The following is an 18,712-nucleotide window of genomic DNA, read 5'->3' on the forward strand; positions in this document are numbered from 1 at the left end:
TGTTATACTGTTCTCTGTATTTCTCGTAAACTATAAGTTAGATGTGAAGGTTTGATTCAATTCAGGTTAAACATTTTTTGGCACAAATACTTAGTAGGTGGTACAATGTTGTTTTTCTTTAGTCTATTGTTTTCTTTCTTTCTATTTATTTATTTATTTAGAGACAGAGTCTCGCTCTGGTGCCCAGGCTGGAGTGTAGTGGTGCAATCTAGGCTCACTGGGCTCACTGCAACCTCCAGCTCCCTGGTTCAAGCAATTCCCCAGCCTCAGCCTCCCGAATAGCTGGGATTACAGGTGCCCACCATCATGTCTGGCTAATTTTTTTGTATTTTTAGTAGAGACGGGGTTTCACCATGTTGGCCAGACTGGTCACGAACTCCTGACTTTAGGCAATTTGCCTGCCTCAGCCTCCCAAAGTGTTGGGATTACAGGCATGAGCCACTGCACCAGGCCTATTTTTTTATTTATTTGTTTGTTTATTTTGAGACAGAGTTTTTCACTGTTGTTGCCCAAGCTGGAGTGCAATGGTACGATCTCGGCTCACTGCAACCTCTGCCTCCCAGGTTCAAGCGATTCTCCTGCCTCAGCCTCCCTAGTAGCTGGGATTATAGGCATGTGCCACCACACCCGGCCAGTTTTGTGTTTTTACAAAGACAGGGTTTCTGCATGTTGGTCAGGCTGGTCTCGAACTCCCGACCTCAGGTGATCCACCCGCCTCGACCTCCCAAAGTGCTGAGATAACAGGCTTGAGCCACCGTGCCCAGGCTATTTATTTATTTTTGAAACGGAGTCTCGCTGTGTCACCCAGGCTAGAGTGCAATTGTGTGATCTAGGCTCACTGCAACCTCCACCTCCCAGGTTCAAGCAATTCTCCTGCCTCAGCCTCCCAAGTAGCTGGGACTGTAGGCACACGGCACCATGCCCAGCTAATTTTTGTATTTTTAGTAGAGATGGGGTTTCACTTGTTTTCTTTATTGTTAATTCGAACTCACACAGTGTTAGAACTCTGATACAACCCATCATTCACCAGTTTTGAACTTAGATAGTTACACTACTGCAGTGTCAGCTGCTTTCTTCCTCTTCCTTTGGGGATTTTTAGCTAGTCCTTTTTTCCTTTGTCCCTGATATATCCTTTACCCTTCATTTCTTCCCTGACTTCTATCTGAGATACGAATAGTGCCAGTTCCAAGAGATCTTATTATTAGACTTAGTACATTGCAGCTATTTGTGTGTGTGTGTGTGTGTGTGTGTGTGTGTGTGTGTGTGTGTGTGACTTTATAGGAGTAGCTCAATTAAACTTTCTTATGACTTTAGTATGAACTCTCCTTATTCATTTTTACTCAGGCTTTACTTCTGGTCCCGTAAAGAATGTCTAAGAGAAAGGCAGGCCCAGATTGGCCTTATCACCCTTGGTTCATTCTGGAAATCATGGCTAGAATAGTGTGTCTGAAAGTAGGAGTGGATTAGAAGAAAGGTTAAATGCAACGTAATTTTCTTTTGGAATGTGGGTCTTTTGCTGGTTATTTCCAACATCATATAATGAATGGCCTGAGTGGATGCTTTCTTTTGTGAAAACTGTAATGTGTATTAACATATGTAACTTGTAGGAATGGAGAGAGTGGATAAAGAGATAAATAGGTCAAATACTGGATCATGTTTTCTTGGGAGGGATAGAAGGTTTTTTCATATTATAATTTAAGGGCATAAGTAACTACAGAATTTTTGACCTATTCTTTCTACTTTGCAGTAAAATATTAATGGTTTATTGGAAGGAAAAAAGACTACCTTGTTTTTCTTTCTGAGCTATCACTAGGAGTAAGAAAAAATCTGGTTGGAAAAAGTAACCTCTGATAAAGGATTTTAACTGGTATCAGGGCTTATATTTATTCATTACATTTCTTTCTTGCATACTTTGGATGATGATATGGTTAAGAGATAAAGTTTTTTTATTTGGGAAGATTTACGAAATCTTTGCGGAAGGTCTCAGTTGTAAATACATCCCTTGTCTGGGTTGCACATGTTTTATGGCTACTATAGCTCAGTTTGGAAATGGTTCTTGTTGCATTATCACAGCTTCTTTTCAAATTAATAGATTTTCTTTTTGGGGGAAATTAATGTCATGTAGAAAGATATTTGTAATATGAGGATTATAGTTTTTATGTCTGTTATTAAACAAAAGATTGCCTCTTGAAGTAACTGTTTCATTATTTTAAATTTCACATTTTAACATCTGAAATCTTCAATTTACTGATGGTGTGATGGTTAATTGGCAAGGTTTTTATTTATTAGCTGTACATGGACTAATGTCTCTTCTTAACAATTAGTGATTTTTTTTTATTTTTTGCGATGGAGTCTTACTCTGTGGCCCAGGCTGGAGTGCAGTGGTGCAGTCTGGGCTCACTGCAAGCTCTGCCTCCCAGGTTCATGCCATTCTCCTGCCTCAGCCTCCCGAGTAGCTGTGACTACATGCGCCTGCCACCATGCCCGGCTAATTTTTTTTTTTAAATATTTTTAGTAGAGATGGGATTTCACCATGTTAGCTAGGATGGTCCCGATCTCATGACCTCGTGATCCGCCCGCCTCGGCCTCCTAAAGTGCTGGGATTACAAAGGGGTGAGCCACAGCGCCTGGCCAGTGATATCTTGAATTTGATGAAATACAGCAGTTTACTATTCAGTTTACTCATGATTTAGCCCCAGAAACACTGAGCTAGTGCTGAGATTGGTAGAGTGAGGTGAGTAGCAGTGAGGTAGGTAGAATGTTCATATTGTGTCCTTTTTTTTTTTTTTGAGACGGAGTCTCGCTGTGTCACCAGGCTGGAGTGCAGTGACGCAATCTGGGCTCGACGCGATCTGGGCTTGACGCGGTCTTGGCTCACCGCAACCTCCGCCTCCCGGATTCAAGCGATTTTCCTGCCTCAGCCTCCCGAGTAGCTGGGACTACAGCCAGCGCACCATCAAGCCTGGCTAATTTTTCTATTTTTAGTAGAGACGGAGTTTCACTATGTTGGTTAGGATGGTCCCGGTCTCTTGACCTCGTAATCCGCCGGCCTCAGCCTCCTAAAGTGCTGGGATTACAGGTGTGAGCCACCGCGCCCGGCCAGTAGAATATGTATTTTGTGTCTTTTTTTTTTTTTTTCCGAGATGGAGTCTGTGTGCGTCCCCCAGGCTGGAGTGCAGTGGCGCGGTCTCGGCTCACTTCAAGCTCCGCCTCCCGGATTCACGCCATTCTCTTTCCTCAGCCTCCGGAGTAGCTGGGACTACAGGCGCCCGCCACCACGCCCGGCTAATTTTTTTGTATTTTTAGTAGAGACGGGGTTTCACTGTGTTAGTCAGGATGGTCTCGATCTCCTGACCTCGTGATCCGCCCTAAAGTGCTGGGATTACAGGCATGAGCCACCGCGCCTGGCCTGTTTTGTGTCTTTTTAAAGGCTTTTACATATTCTCATCTCAGCTTTGATGAGAGGATCAGGATATGTAAGGACTTCAAGCTAAACATAATAACGAATACTCACATTATATAGGCTTCATTAAAATCCCAAATGAGGCTAGGCACGGTGGCTCATGCCTGTAATCCTAGCACTTTGGGAGGCTGAGGCAGGAGAATAGCTTGAACCTGGAAGGCGGAGGTTTTGGCGAGCTGAGATCGCGCCACTGCCCTCCAGCATGGGCAATAGTGAGACTCTGTCTCAAATAAATAAGTAAAAGCCCTAATGGAGTCCTAAACTGAAGCGAATGTTCCTGTCTTTTCACACAAAGGATTACATAATTCGCCCTTTGCCCTCTCCTGAATCTATTCTCCCTCTCCAAGGTTTCATTCTGTCTCCAGATTTCAGCTCTAACCTCTGATTGTTTTCTTGATGCTTTGGTGCTGTTGTCTTCCTCCCTTGTCATTAACTTGTTTTTTTTTTTTTAAACTAGTAGACTTTTTTGGGAGGGAGCAGTTTTCGGTTTACAGAAAAATGAATGGAAAGTATGGAAAGTTCTTATACATCCTCCCTTCTCTCCCAGATTTCTTCAGTTAGCATCTTGCATGGGTGTGGTACATTTGTTATAATTGATGAGCCAATATTGATGTACATTGTTATTAACTAAAATCCATAGATTAAGTAGGGTTCACTGTGTTGTACATTCAATGAATTTTGACAAATATATAATGACATGTATCCACTATTACCATATCATACAGAATAGTTTCATTGTCCGAAACATCCCATGTATGAGTTTTTTGCTCATGCTGCTAATAAAGATACATCCAAGACTGGGTAATTCATAAAGGGAAGAGGTTTAATGGACTCATAGTTCCACATGGCTGGGGGGGCCTCACAATCATGGCAGAAAAGGAAGGAGGAGCAGAGGGACATCTTACATGGTGGCTGGCAAGAGAGAATGAGAGCCAAGCAAAAGGGGAAACCCCTTATAAAACTATCAGATCTGGTGAGACTTCTTCACTACCAGGAGACAGTACGGGGGAAACTGCCTCCATGATTCAGTTTTCTCTCACAGGGTCCCTCCCACAACACATGGGAATTATGGCAGCTACAATTCAAGATAAGATTTGGGTGGGGACACAGTTAAACCATATCACCCTATTTCTACTTATTCATTCCTCCTTTCTTGTCCCCACTCCAGCCCCTGACAACCACTGGTCTTTTTACTATCTTCCATAGTTTGCCTTTTTCAGAATAAAATATAGTTAGAGTCATACAGATTGGCTTCTTTCACTTAACAATATTCTTTTAAGGTTCCTCTGTGTCTTTCATGGCTTGATAACTCATTTCTTTTTATCACTGAATAATATTTCATTGTATAGATGTAACACAGTTTGTTTATCCAGTCACCCATTGAAGGATAGCTTGATGCTTCCAAGGTTTGGCAATTATGAATAGGAAGTTAGCCTTTTTTTTTTTTCAGACGGAGTCTCGCTCTGTCACCCAGTCTGGAGTGCAGTGGCTGGATCTTGGCTCACTGCAAGCTCCACCTCCTGGGTTTACGTGATTCTCCTGCCTCAGCCTCCCAAGTAGCTGGGACTACAGGTGCCCGCCAACTCGCCCGGCTAGTTTTTTGTATTTTTTGGTAGAGACGGGGTTTCACCGTGTTAGCCAGGATGGTCTCGATCTCCTGACCTCGTGATCCGCCCGTCTCGGCCTCCCAAAGTGCTGGGATTACAGGCTTGAGCCACCGTGCCCGGCCAAAGTTAGCCTTTTAAAACACAAATATTATATAAAGTACCTCAAGTCACCTACTTAGAAAAGGTTGCGCTAACTCGGTATCTTAAGCCCTAAAGAATGGTAACTCTTATTTTTGTGTAAACATTTCTAATTGTGTAGTTGGCTCATAACAATGCTCAGTAAATGTATGTGAAATGATTGAATATGAAAGAAGGAAGGAGGAATTGAAGAGAAGAAATAGGAGAAAAGATTATATCCTAAATCTGAATACTTTTAGGAAAATGAGATTATCTTGAAACTCAGCTGGAAACTCTAATGGGAACCAAGATGGTCAGGGCTCTGAATTAAATCATTAACTTGAAAACACTCCAGAGTTTTTTATTCCTAATTATTGTACTTTAAAGTATATACATTTTAATATAATACACATTTTAATGTACACTTTATATACTTTAAAGCATATACATTTTAATATACACATCTTTTTATAGCTCCCAACAATAGAGCCGGCTCTATAGTTCTAGCTCTATTGTAGGCCAAAGTGTGTTCCCTATAATGCCAATATAAAATAGCCTCATATAGGTTGTCTGTCACTCTAGTACCCTACATCAACATAAGACGTTCTAATGTAATTATAAGCTAGAAAAGTATTTCCTAAAATATTTTATGAATTTATAGCCTTATTGTTATGCCGAGATTTTGTTTTTCTTTAAATGAATCTTTAATGTATTTAGCTTCCCTCCATTTTAAACTAGTTTAGCTTTTTTTTTTTAATAATACGTATAATGTTTTTGCTTTCTTCATTATAGAACGGTGGCAGCTGAAGTTAGGAAGCAGATCTCCGGACAATATAGTGGTTCTCCCCAACTGCTCAAAAACCTTAATATTGTTGGCAATATATCCCATCACACCACAGTAAGTAACGTATTCAAAATATAGTATGTTATTGGTGTATGATTGACTAGGCCATGAAAAAATAGTGGAAAGATAAGAACTAATTGGGTTCCATCATTAATCTCATAACCTTACTTGTTGTTACCTCATTTTGTTGAAATCTGTGTTGGGAGAGGATGTTATGGGGTGTCATAGAATTGCTAGTTTCCTAGCCAACTCTGAAACTTTGTAGTCAGGATTTAATCAATCCTGGAATTTTACATTTATAACTTTTTTTTCCTTCTATTTATGAGACCGAGTCTCGCTTTTGTCGCCCAGGCTGGAGTACAATGGCGCGTTCTCGGCTCATTGCAACCTCTACCTCCTGGGTTCCAGTGATTCTCCTGCCTTAGCCTCCCGTGTAGCTGGGACTACAGGCATGTGCCACCATGCCCAGTGTTTTTAGTAGGGACGGGGTTTTACCATATTGGCCAGGCTGGCTCGAACTCCTGACCTTGTGATCTGCCCTCCTCGGCCTCCCAAATTGCTGAGATGACAGGTGTGAGCCACCACATCTGGCCTTAGAACTTTTAAAGACTGAAGGTGATTCATTATGTGAAAATTTAGGAATCTATTCTAGAAACAAGCACCAAAGTAAATAATTATATGGGTTTGTAGAATTATCTGTTGCCTTTAAGATAAATGAATTTATATTTATTGAATTATTACTGTAAGCCTAGTACTGTGTCAGAGACATAAATGTTCTCTTATTAAAGAAGCTGGCATGAGGAAATTCAGTTTTGATAAAAACTAATATTTATTATGTTAGAAATATGAATTAAAAACATACCTCCATTTGTCTTAAAATTAGAGGTCATTTTTACAAAATGCTCTGGAAAACTAAAAAAGCAAATAAGCATGATAGGGTGGAGTTATAGATTAGCATTTTCCATTTAGCTGTGAAAGGGTACCTGTTATTGAACAAACTGGGAAATAACAGTTTGATCGACTTGTAGTGATATATTTATAACGTTCGTTTTACTAAAATTTCAAAACATTAAGTTTATTTTTAATTACAGTAACATGCTAATTGGAGAAATTTTAGAATATATGGATTTCTGGCTGATTTCAATGTACATGGAGATAATCCTTCCAAAATGCTCTCGGTGTCTTGAATGCCTCTCTTCCAGTGATATTATTTTGCATCCTGAATTACACCTTAACTACTCAAAATTTCTATAACCAGAGCTTAGATTTTTGTCATTATGAATAACTATAACCCATGTGTAATCTTGGTTTTATGCTTCCCACTCTCTGATCACCACCTCTTATCTTTATGGCCTTCTTGTTATGGTACCCTGACTCCAATTGTCCTTCCACATCACCAGGACCTAGAATCCATGAACTCATTGAATTAGACATATGTAGCGACTTCCCAGGTTTTGTTGTTATTTTCACTGAGTACTTATTTGTGACATTTTAAATTCTGAGCTGTATATTGCCCTAGAAATAATATCTGGGCAAAAAGCGCTGAATGAGAAAAAAAAATTGAATTTAAAAAAAATTTTATGTATGTGTACTATATACTTACATGCTATGCTTATATACATAATAGATATAGTGGTAAAATATACATAACATAAAATTTACCATTCTAACCAGTTTTATTTATACAATTCACTGGCATTAAGTACATTTACAGTATTGTACAACCATCACCACTGTTTATCTCCAGAACTTTTTCATTATCCCAAACTGAAACCCTGTACCCATTAAACAATAACTTCCCATTTCCCCCCTCTTCCCAACTCCTGATAATATATTATCTTTCCTGCCTTTATGAATTTGCCTCTTCTGTGTACCTGATGTAAGTGGAATCATACAATATTTGCCCTTTCGTATCTAGCTTATTTTACTTACTTAGCAGAATGTTTTAAAGGTTTATTCAGGTTGTAGCCTGTATCTTTTTTTTTTTTTTTTTTTTTCCAGACAGGTTCTTGTTTTATCATCCAGGCTGAGTACAGTAGTACCATCATAGCTCACTGCAGCCTTGACCTTCCAGGCTCAAGTGATCCTCCCATATCAGCCTCCTAAGTAGTTGGGACTACAGGCACATGCCATCATGCCTCGTTAATTTTTGTATTTTTTGTAGAGACGGGGTCTCACTATGTTGCCTAGGCTGGTGTTGAACTCCTGGGCTCAAGTGATCCTCCTTTTCAGCCTCCCAAAATGTTGGGATTATAGACGTGAGCCACTATCCCTGGCTGATTTAATTCCTTTTTAAGGCTTAATAGTATTCCATTGTATGTATATGTCACATTTTATTTATTCATTAATTTTGATGGACATTGGGGTCGTTTCCAAACTTTTGGCTATTGTGAATAACGCTGCTATGAACATGAGAGTACAATTATCTTTTTGAGTCACTATTTTCAGTTCTTTTGGGTGTATACCTAGAACTAGAATTGCTAGATGATAGAGTAATTCTGTGTTTATTGTATGCTTTTTGAGGAACCACCAATCTGTTTTTCTTAGCAACTGTATCATTTTACATTTCCACCATCAGTGCACAAGGGTTCAAATTTCTCCATATTGTTGTCCACACTTGTTATTAACCATTTAAAAAATAATAGCCGTTCTAATGGGTACGAAGTGGTATCTCACTTATATTTTTGGTTTACATTTCCCTATCTGCAAATTTTATGTTGTATTTTCATTTAGTTCAATGTATTTTTTCATTTCATTTTTCAGACTTTTGTAACTCATGGATTATTTAGAAGTATGTTTAATTTCTAAGTGTTTGGAGATTTTCCTGTTACCTTTCTGTTGCCACTTTCTAGTTTGATTCTATTACAGTCAGAGAACACATTCTGTCTAATTTCAGTTCTTTTAAATTTGTTGAAGTTTGTTTTATGGGTCAGAATATGGTCTATCTTGATGTATACTTTTGGGACCTTTGTAATGAATGCATATTCTGTTGTCATTGGGTGGAGTGTTCTATAAATGTCAGTTAGATCTATTGGTTGAGGGTGCTTTTGAATTTTTACTATATCCTTGTTGATTTTCTAGAATCTGCAGAAAAGCGATCTCTTGAATTCTGCAAGTATAATTGTGATATGTCTTATTTATTCTTTCAGTTCAATCAGTTTTTGCTACACCTACTTTATAGGTCTGTCATTTAGTACATACACAGAGTATAGCTCTGTTATTTAGTACATACACATTTAAGATTGCTGTGTCCTCTTGGATCATTCCTTTTATAATCAAGATAATGTCACTCTCTATTTGGTACTGTTGTTTGCTCTGAAGTCTGCACTTTCCCTTATTAACTTAGCCACTCCTGCTTTCTTTTGAGTATTGGTCACCTGGTATATCTTTTTCCATACTTCTATTTTCAACCTACCTATGTTGTGTTATTTGAAGTGAGTTATTTGTAGATACCACATTGTTAGGTCATATTTTTAAGTCCATTCTGCTAGTCTCTTACTGTTTACATTTATGTTTATAATATAATATATAAATTTATAATTTAATGTTGTTACTCTGTTAGGGTTTAAATCTACCATTTTATTTTTTGTTTATTCTGTTTTTCATCTCTCTGTTTTCTTTTTTCTACTTCTCGAGGGTTACCTAAATGTTTTTTAGGATTCCATTTTGATTTATAGTGTTGTTGAGAGTATCTCTTTTTTTTTTTTTTTTTTTTTTGTGAGACGAAGTCTCGCTCTGTTGCCCAGACTGGAGTGCAGTGGCCAGATCTCAGTTCACTTCAAGCTCCGCCTCCTGGGTTTACGCCATTCTCCTGCCTCAGCCTCCCCAGTAGCTGGGACTACAGGCGCCCGCCACCTCGCCCGGCTAGTTTTTTGTATTTTTTTTAGTAGAGACGGGGTTTCACCGTGTTAGCCAGGATGGTCTCGATCTCCTGACCTCGTGATCTGCCCGTCTCGGCCTCCCAAAGTGCTGGGATTACAGGCTTGAGCCACCGCGCCCGGCCGAGAGTATCTCTTTATATAGCTTTTTTAGTGGCTGTACAAGGTATTGTGTTATATACATGACTTATCACAGTACTGGTGTTCATATATTACCAGTTTGAGTAAAGTGTAGAAACTTTACCTATTTTTACATCCCTTTACCGTCTCCTATACATAATTGTCTTAAACATTTTCTCTATATACACTTAGAATCATATTGGACAATTTAGAAAAGTCAAGAGGAAAAGGAAAGTCTATTGTATTTACCTATAATTTTTGCTCGTGCTGTATTTGTTTTTCCTTCCTAATATTTCCAGATATCTTTTATTATTTCCTTTTGGTTTAAGGAATTTCTTTTAGCCATTCTTTTAGAATAGATCTGCTGGTGACAGAGTCTCTTAGTTTTTCTTTATCAGTGTATGTCTTGATTTCCCCTTCTTTCTTTCTTTTTTTTTTTTCTTTTGAGACAGGGGTGTCACTCTGTCACCCAGTGTGGAGTGTAGCGATGCAACCTCAGCTTACTGCAACCTCTGCCTTCCAGGCGTAATTCTCCCACTTCAGCCATCGGAGTAGCTGGGACCACAGGTGTATGCCACCATGCCTGGCTAATTTTTTGTATATTTTTGGTATAGTTGAGGTTTTGCCATGTTTCCTAGGCTAGCCTTGAACTCCTGAACTTAGGTGATCCACCTGCCTTGGCCTCCCAAAGTGCTGGGATTATAGCCATGAGCTACTGTGCCCGGCCTTCCCCTTCATTCTTCAAGGATATTTGCAGGATCTAAAATTCCAGGTAGTCAGTTATTTTCTTACAGCACTTGAAAAATGTTGTGCCACTTTCTGACTGCCATGATTTTTTATGAGAAATTTGTAAGTTGAATTTTTTTCCCCCTAGAGGTAAGGTGTCATTTTCTCCTCACTGCTTTCAGGATTTTGTGTTATTTTATTTTATTTTGGAGACTGAGTCTCGCTCTGTCCCCCAGACTAGAGTGCAATGGTGCAATCTTGGCTCACTGCAACCTCTGCCTCCTGGAGGCAGATTCAAGCGATTCTCATGCCGCAGCCTACTGAGTAGCTGGGATTACAGGCGCCCGCTACCACGCCTGGCTAATTTTTATATTTTTAGTAGATATGGGGTTTCACCCTGTTTGCCAGGCTGGTCTTGAACTCCTGACCTCAGGTGATCCGCCAGCCTCTGCCTCCCAAAGTCCTTGGATTACAGGCATGAGCCGCTGCACCTGGCCTTTCTTCTTTCTTTTTCTTTTTCTTTCTTTCTTTTTTTTTTTTTAATCTACATTTGGTTGCTGTGTCATGGTACATATTTCTTTGGGTTTATCCTGTTTAAGGTTTGCTTAGCTTCTTGTGTCTGTAGGCTTATGTATTTTTATGAAATTTAGAAGTTTTTAGCCATTGGTTTTTCAAATATGTTTCAGCCCTGTCTTCTTTTTCCTCACTTTCTAGGACTCTGGTGGTGCTAGTATTGGATATTTTAGTATAGTTTGTCCCTGAAGATGCTTTCTATTTTTGTTTTTGTTTTGTTTTGATTTTTCAGTCTGTTTTTCTTTTAATCCTATTCAGATTGGATAATTTCTATTTTTCTTTCTTCAAGGTAACTGATTTTTACCTTCTCTATCCCCTCTTTTCTACTGTTGAATTTGTCTATTGAATTTTAAATTTGGTTATTGTGTTTTTCAGTTACAAAATTTCCATTTAGTTCTTTATATCTTCTGTTTCCTTGCCGAGATTTTGTTTCTTTACAGAGAGTTTCTGGTTTTTCATTTATTTTAAGAGTGTTTACAATTGCTGTTGAATTATTTTTCTGATGTTTGCCTTAAAATCTTTGTCATATAATGCCAAGATCACTTATCTTGGTATTGACATCTACAGGTTGTCTTTTTAATTAGAGTTAAGATTTTCCTTGTTCTTAGTATGATGAGAGATTTTTGATTGGAACTTGTACCTTTTGGGTCTTATGTTGTGAATTTCTAGGTCTTATTTAAACATATTTTAGCTGGCTTTCTTTGATATTGCTCTAGTTATAGGTGGATGCTATCTTGTTTTGGACAGATGGAGTAGAAGTTCAGATTTCTTATTTGTCTTCTTTTGGTATACATGGAGGGGAAGGATTCCTTGTTACTTATTGTTGAGCAGGAGGGAGAGTCCCCACTTCTACTGGACCACAGCTCACACTACTTAGCTGGGAAGGGTAGTAGTGCTCCAGTGCTCCTTACTGTTCCTCACATGGCCTCTACTGACATCCAAGGGTGTGTGGCCTTGTTACACTGGGCATTGGTGAAAGTACTTACTCTCCACTAGACCTTCTCTGACAGTGCCCAAGTGATAAAGCAAAGAGGAGCCATGTTGCTGCTTCATAGGAGTTGATGTCCAGATTTCCTTAGTGGCCTCTACTGACACGATGAGAGTCAAAGATTAATTATTGCTTGGTAGATATAAAAATCCCAACACCCTACTTGTAATTCTCTGATACTACCCTGGTGGGGAGAGTTGGGATGCCTTGTTACAGCTTGGTGAGGGTAGAAATATAGCTCCCCACTTGGCCTTTGAGCAGTTAAAGTCTAAATGTTTTTTGTCAGGTTGCTTCTTTCTTGATCTTTTGGCTGGGGAAAACAGGCTCACCACAGCCCAGTCCCACTACCTCTAGTGCTTCTTGTCGTTTTCTGGGTTGTGGGCTTTTCTAGTTCTAAGTCTGGAATGTATAAGGCAAAAAGAAATTTTGAAGTAACTCACTGTCGTGCCATTCCCTGGGTTCTGATGTCCCTGCCGGCCAGCCTTTTTCTCTATACTTTTCAGAGTCTTCTTAGGTTTGTTTTCTATGTAGTATCTAGGCTGTTGTACTTAGTGGAAAGAATAGAGAAAAGTACTTCTACTTCGTCTTTCCAGAAGGGAAAGTTTCCCCTAGTGACTTTTGATGTTTGAGCAGTTTTTTATGTGCTTTATTTTTTCCCATTTACTTGAGGGTGTGACTTTAAAAAAAATTATTGAGATGTAGGACTTGTTCATATATTCTAAGTACTAGTCCTTTATCAAATATGTTTTGTAAGTTCTTTCTTTTAGTGTGGCTTGTTAATCATTTTCTTTCTTTCTTTTTTTTTTTTGAGACAGAGTCTCGCTCTGTTCCCCAGGCTGGAGTGCTTCGGCTCACTACAAGCTCCGCCTCTCGGATTCATGGGTTCACGCCATTCTCCTGCCTCAGCCTCCTGAGTAGCTGAGACTACAGGCGCCTGCCACCGCGCCCGGCTAATTTTTTGTAGTTTTAGTAGAGACGGGGTTTCACTGTGGTCTCAATCTCCTGACCTTGTGATCCGCCCACCTCGGCCTCTCAAAGTGCTGGGATTACAAGCGTGAGCCACCGCGCCCAGCCTAATCATTTTCTTAACAGTGTCTTTTAATGAATTCAATTTTTCTTTTATGATTCTTTTTTCATGTCTAAGAAAACTTGGCCTATTCCAAAATTGTAAGGATATCCTGCTGTGTTTTCTTGAAGTAGCTTTATAGTTTTAAGCATGTATGTTTGTGTCTGTGATCCATCTCAGTTTAATTTTTGTATATGTTGTGATACAGAGATTGGGGTTCATTTTTTAAATGTGGATACCCAGTTCTAATAATAATGGTTCAAGAAGATTTCTCTTTTCCTGTTGGATTGCTTTCTTTTTCTTTGTTAAGAACATCATAGTATAATTTGTACTTAATAGGATAGGTGAGGCAGAATGCTTAAAATCGTAGAAAAAATTTTAGAGGTCGAAAACCCAGTTTCAAATTTCTGCTCTACCATTTTGTGGCTATTTTATTTTCAGTTGTTGGTTAACTTTTTTGAGCACAAATGCCCTTATTTGTAGAACTGAAATAGTAATTATATCTAACTTACAGGGTTTGGGGGAGGTTTAAAATGACATAACATATACTGATAATGATAAATAACTGCTATCTTTTGAGTGTTTAAGATGTGTTATTTATTATTTTACTCAATATCTTTAAAATGTTAAGTCCAGGCTGGGCACCATGGCTCACACCTGTAATCCCAGCGCTTTGGGAGGCTGAGGCAGGCAGATTGCTTGAGCTCAGGAGTTCCAAGATTAGCCTGGGCAACATGGCGAGACCCTGTGTCTACAAAAAAAAAACACAAAAATTAACCAGGCATGGTGGCTCACGCCTGTTTTCCCAGCTACGTGGGAGGCTGAGGTGGGAGAATCCCTTGAGCCCAGGAAGCAAAGGTTGCATGCAGTGAGCTGAAATTGCACCATTGCACTCCAGCCTGAATGACAGAGGAAGAGCCCATCTCAAAAAAAAAAGTTCAGTCCAAAGAAGCATAGATTAAAGCACCTTCTGTTTAATAATGTACACCTGCACAGAGGCAGGTTTCAGTGTTTTTATTCCAGATGAATATCCTGAGAAATAACATGTTCTTATTTTCATTGGTCTATAACTGCATATTTGTTATATATCCTTTATAGGTTTGTCTGAATATTTTTTCTTTTTCAAACTAGATAAGAAGTATGATATTTTATTAAAAAGTATCTTGTTAAAAACTTGGCTGAAGAATGCTACCAGTCTTTTATTATTATTAATGGGTAGTTTTAATAGGGCTTGTGTATTCCTTTCCTATGGCTGCTGTAACAAAGTACTACAACTGGGTGGCTTAAAATGAAAGAAATTTATTCTCTCACAGTGCTAGAAGCCAAACGTCTGAAATCAGTATCTCTGGACTAAATAAGCTTTTAGCAAGGCTGTGCTTTCTTCAGATGTTCTAGTGGAATATCAGTTCCTTGTCTCTTCCAAATTCTGATGGCTTTGGCATTCCTTGACTTATGATCATATCACCTCTATCTTTAAGGCTAGAATATTCAAATCTCTCTCTTTTTCATCTTTATACAACTTTTTTTCTCTCTGTGTATAGCCTAAATCTCCCTCTGTCTTCTCATGAGGATATATGTGATTGCATTTAGAAACCACCTGGAAAATCCAGCATAATACCCCCGTTTTAAGAACCTTAATTATATCTGCAAAGACTGTTTTATTTTTTTCCATGTAAGGTGACATGTACAGGGCCCATGTGTTAGGATGTGGAGAATTTTTGGAGGGAAACTTTTTTTTTTTTTTTTGAGACAGAGTCTCGCTCTGTCGCCCAGGCTGGAGTGCAGTGGCCGGATCTCAGCTCACTGCAAGCTCCGCCTCCCGGGTTTACGCCATTCTCCTGCCTCAGCCTCCCGAATAGCTGGGACTACAGGCGCCCGCCACCACGCCCGGCTAGTTTTTTGTATTTTTTAGTAGAGACGGGGTTTCACTGTGTTAGCCAGGATGGTCTCGATCTCCTGACCTCGTGATCTGCCCGTCTCGGCCTCCCAAAGTGCTGGGATTACAGGCTTGAGCCACCGCGCCCGGCCGGAGGGAAACTTTTTAGCTTACCCCAGTCTGATTATATGTTTTTACTAGGATACTAAACAAAAACAAGAAATAAAGTCAGAGCACTGTTTAGAAATGTAGCAACTTACTTTTTTTAATATTCAAAGATATAAAAAAGCAAAAAGAATCCTTCCAGTGAGTACTTTGTAAACTATAAAGTAGAATAAAACTGTTAATTCTTACTAGTGTTTTTATGTGAGAGTTCTGGGCAAAGCGTCAGCAAGGACATTAAAGAGAGTATGACCCAAAACATCGAGAAGTGCAAGAAGGGTAACACTTTGTGTTTTCTTTAGTGCGTCTGGTTGAATATCTTAAAATTTTAGAAAGAACTAGATTAAAAGCTTTTATTTTAAAAAATAATAAGTTATTTGCCTTAAGTTTTAAAATTACTTTCATCTCTTATTTTCTACCCATCTCTTATCCCACCTTTTTACAAAGGTGCCCCTTACTGAAGCAGTAGATCCAGTGGATTTGGAAGATTACCTCATTACTCATCCTTTGGCTGTGGATTCTGGGCCTTTACGGGATTTGATTGAATTTCCTCCAGATGATATTGAAGTTGTTTATAGTCCTAGGGACTGCAGAACTCTTGTTTCAGCTGTACCTGAAGAAAGGTAAGGAGACATTGACCTGTTTTTGGCTTTAGAGTAACTATAGAAAGGCTACCTTCCATTATTTTATTTAGAGCCTATTTTCTTATAGCATCATCGTTTCCTATTATGCGAACAGCAATTGTAGCAACCAAATTAATGAACATCAGTGCTGTCCCGTCTAAATTACAAATGTATTTTCCTTTTTAAAATAGTGAAATGGATCCACATGTTAGAGACTGTATAAGAAGTTATACAGAAGACTGGGCAATTGTCATCAGAAAGTAAGTTATATGTTTATTACAACATTTACAAATACTGAATAAGATTTCTAAACGGATTAAGGCAGATTCATAATGATTATGAGACCTGAAAATTTATTTAAACAAAATAGCTGAAGAAACAAAAGAAGAACCTTTGTGTATAGATATTTACTCCTTAAGAGTTCTACAATTACTTTTACTTACTTTCTTTGTAAAATATAATTCATAGAAAAATAGTATTTCTGTATTATTATAAATAATTAAGAGCTAATAATATATGATAATTTTGTAGTCTAATTCTTTTAGGAAATATTGGGTAGATATTGGTGAATAATTTGTATTTCTCAAAAAGAATCCAGTTTAGTGAAACTTAAATGGCTAAGTTAACATTAACAGGCAGTTTTATAGACCAAGCTATTTGAAAGGTCTCTGCTGTTTCTGATATTTATAGGTCTTTGACCTCCATATCCAATCAGGTAAATATTTGTAAAAAATAATATTTTGTTCTAGCCAAAATTTATTTTCCTGATAAATGTGCAATAACAAGTCAGATTAAGAAGTATATTAAAACTGATTTACACAATAATCATTTGCTAATTTGCATAATGGAGAAGGGTCTTCATGCTGAATCTTCTTAACCTTATTTTATTTTTCTGAAGGTGATGTGATTGAGGTAGTGGAGAATTCTGATACGGCATTATAGTTTTCACAAATGAAATAATCTGTGCAAAATAGCACTAGCAAAAGTGATATATCCATTGCTTATTGTTTTGCCCTCATGGCTGTCTTATTTCACTAGGCTTTACATTGTGCTAAATATCACTCTGGAGGATAATGCTGACATGCTTTTTAGTTTCAGTGTGACCTAATAAAAGCACAGTCTGCTGCCCTTTATATAGAAGAGCTGTTTTTATGAACTTACAGTTTTGATAAGTATTCTGGTAGCCAGCTTTTAGACATTACTGAAGAATACTGTTCCTCTGTCAGATAATTCAAAAGTCTTTACTTCTGTGCATATATGTTAGAAACCTATAATCAGAAATCTTAATAAAAAGGTTAGTTGTAAAATATATTGACCTCAGAATCATGGAAATCTGCTACTTAATTCTAAGCATAGGATTATTAACCTTGGTTTAGGCAAGAGGATAAGAGAATTAACATTTATGGGTTTACTGTGTGCTGGGCATTTTATTGGGCACTTTGCACTCATCTCTTAAGATTTTAACAGATAAGGTATCTCAGGCTCAGAGTAGTTAAGTAACTTCTCTGAGATCCCACAAACCAAAAAATAGGGTAGTCAGGATTAGAACATAGGGGCATCAGATTCTAAAGCTCTTACTTTTTTCTATTATACTAGATGTTATACATTATTTGCACTGGTAAGTGGAAGACCAAGTGGAGTACTTTTGGTGAACTAGAAGTTATGAGGTATCTCTGAAACAAAGAAGATAGGTATGATTGGAATGTAAGAGAAAACCATAGTACAGAATAATCTAAGGAGAAGATACATACAAAAGCTTCAGTAGTGCTTTAAGCTCAGAACCAGTGAATGCAGGCAATGGAAAGGGAGACTTGGTAAATATTGGATATGTGGTCACTTTGAAACCTCTTCCACAATGTGTGCTCAGTGACAACAGAGATATCTGCGTTTTTTTTTTTGGATCAGTAATTGTGGAGGCTTAGGCTAATAGGATAGTGCCCAGGGTGAGCATGTCTTGGAGGAAGAAGGAATGCTCATACCCAGAAGACTAGGTACTGGCAGACTTGGTGGCGTGATCTGCCCTTTCCCTACAACCACTGGATATGGGCTGGGATAAGCAGATACAGTAGTTTAAGACAGATGTGGGGGATACAAATTAAAAAATTAAGATAGAACCTAAAATTGCCAAGAATTTGATGCAAACCAATACACTTGAAAGAGAATTATCCAACTACAAATAAAAGAACTAATAATTTAGGAAATAGTTAATAGAATAGAGATTAAGACCTATAAGTGTAAAGAATACTCTTAAATACATGAGAATAATGTACATGAGAAATGTGAAAGGATATTTTAACCACATAAAAATCAATTAATTATCTTTGGAAATTATAATTTTGATTAGTGAAAAAATATTACAGACTCAGCAGATGGGCTTAATGGTGGTGTGGATGTGGCTGAAAAGTAAAATAGCTATAAGATGAAGCCACAAAGTTCTTCCACGATTCAGCACAGAATGATAAAGAGACACAAAAGTACTTTATTTATTTACTTATTCAGTAAGTGTATTGAGAGTCTTACATGTACCAGGCACTATACTAAAGACTGATGATACAGCAGTGAACAAAACAAACTCTCTACCCTCATGGAGTTTATATTCTAGTGGGAAATGAGATTGTCGATAGATAATAAACCAACACAGGTAAATATAGACTAGATAAGATCTAGGT

At 38.1% G+C, this 18,712-nt stretch overlaps 1 protein-coding gene across 5 annotated transcripts in view; it reads left to right on the top strand.

Moving 5' to 3' along the window:
• The window catches only part of DOCK7 (dedicator of cytokinesis 7), a 233,854-nt gene that overhangs the window by 17,700 nt on the left and 197,442 nt on the right, over positions 1-18,712 (top strand). For all 5 annotated transcript variants that reach the window (XR_748766.2, XM_010370689.2, XM_010370688.2 and 2 more), the window contains exons 2-4: positions 5,980-6,085; positions 15,868-16,043; positions 16,235-16,303. Coding sequence is in view for 4 of the 5 variants with exons in the window: in XM_010370689.2 (XP_010368991.1) it covers positions 5,980-6,085; positions 15,868-16,043; positions 16,235-16,303 (351 nt within the window). In the remaining variant the exon portion in view is untranslated. The remainder of the gene's footprint in view (positions 1-5,979; positions 6,086-15,867; positions 16,044-16,234; positions 16,304-18,712) is intronic.

This window comes from Rhinopithecus roxellana, chromosome 12, assembly GCF_007565055.1.
Source record: "Rhinopithecus roxellana isolate Shanxi Qingling chromosome 12, ASM756505v1, whole genome shotgun sequence".
Lineage (NCBI taxonomy): Eukaryota > Metazoa > Chordata > Mammalia > Primates > Cercopithecidae > Rhinopithecus > Rhinopithecus roxellana.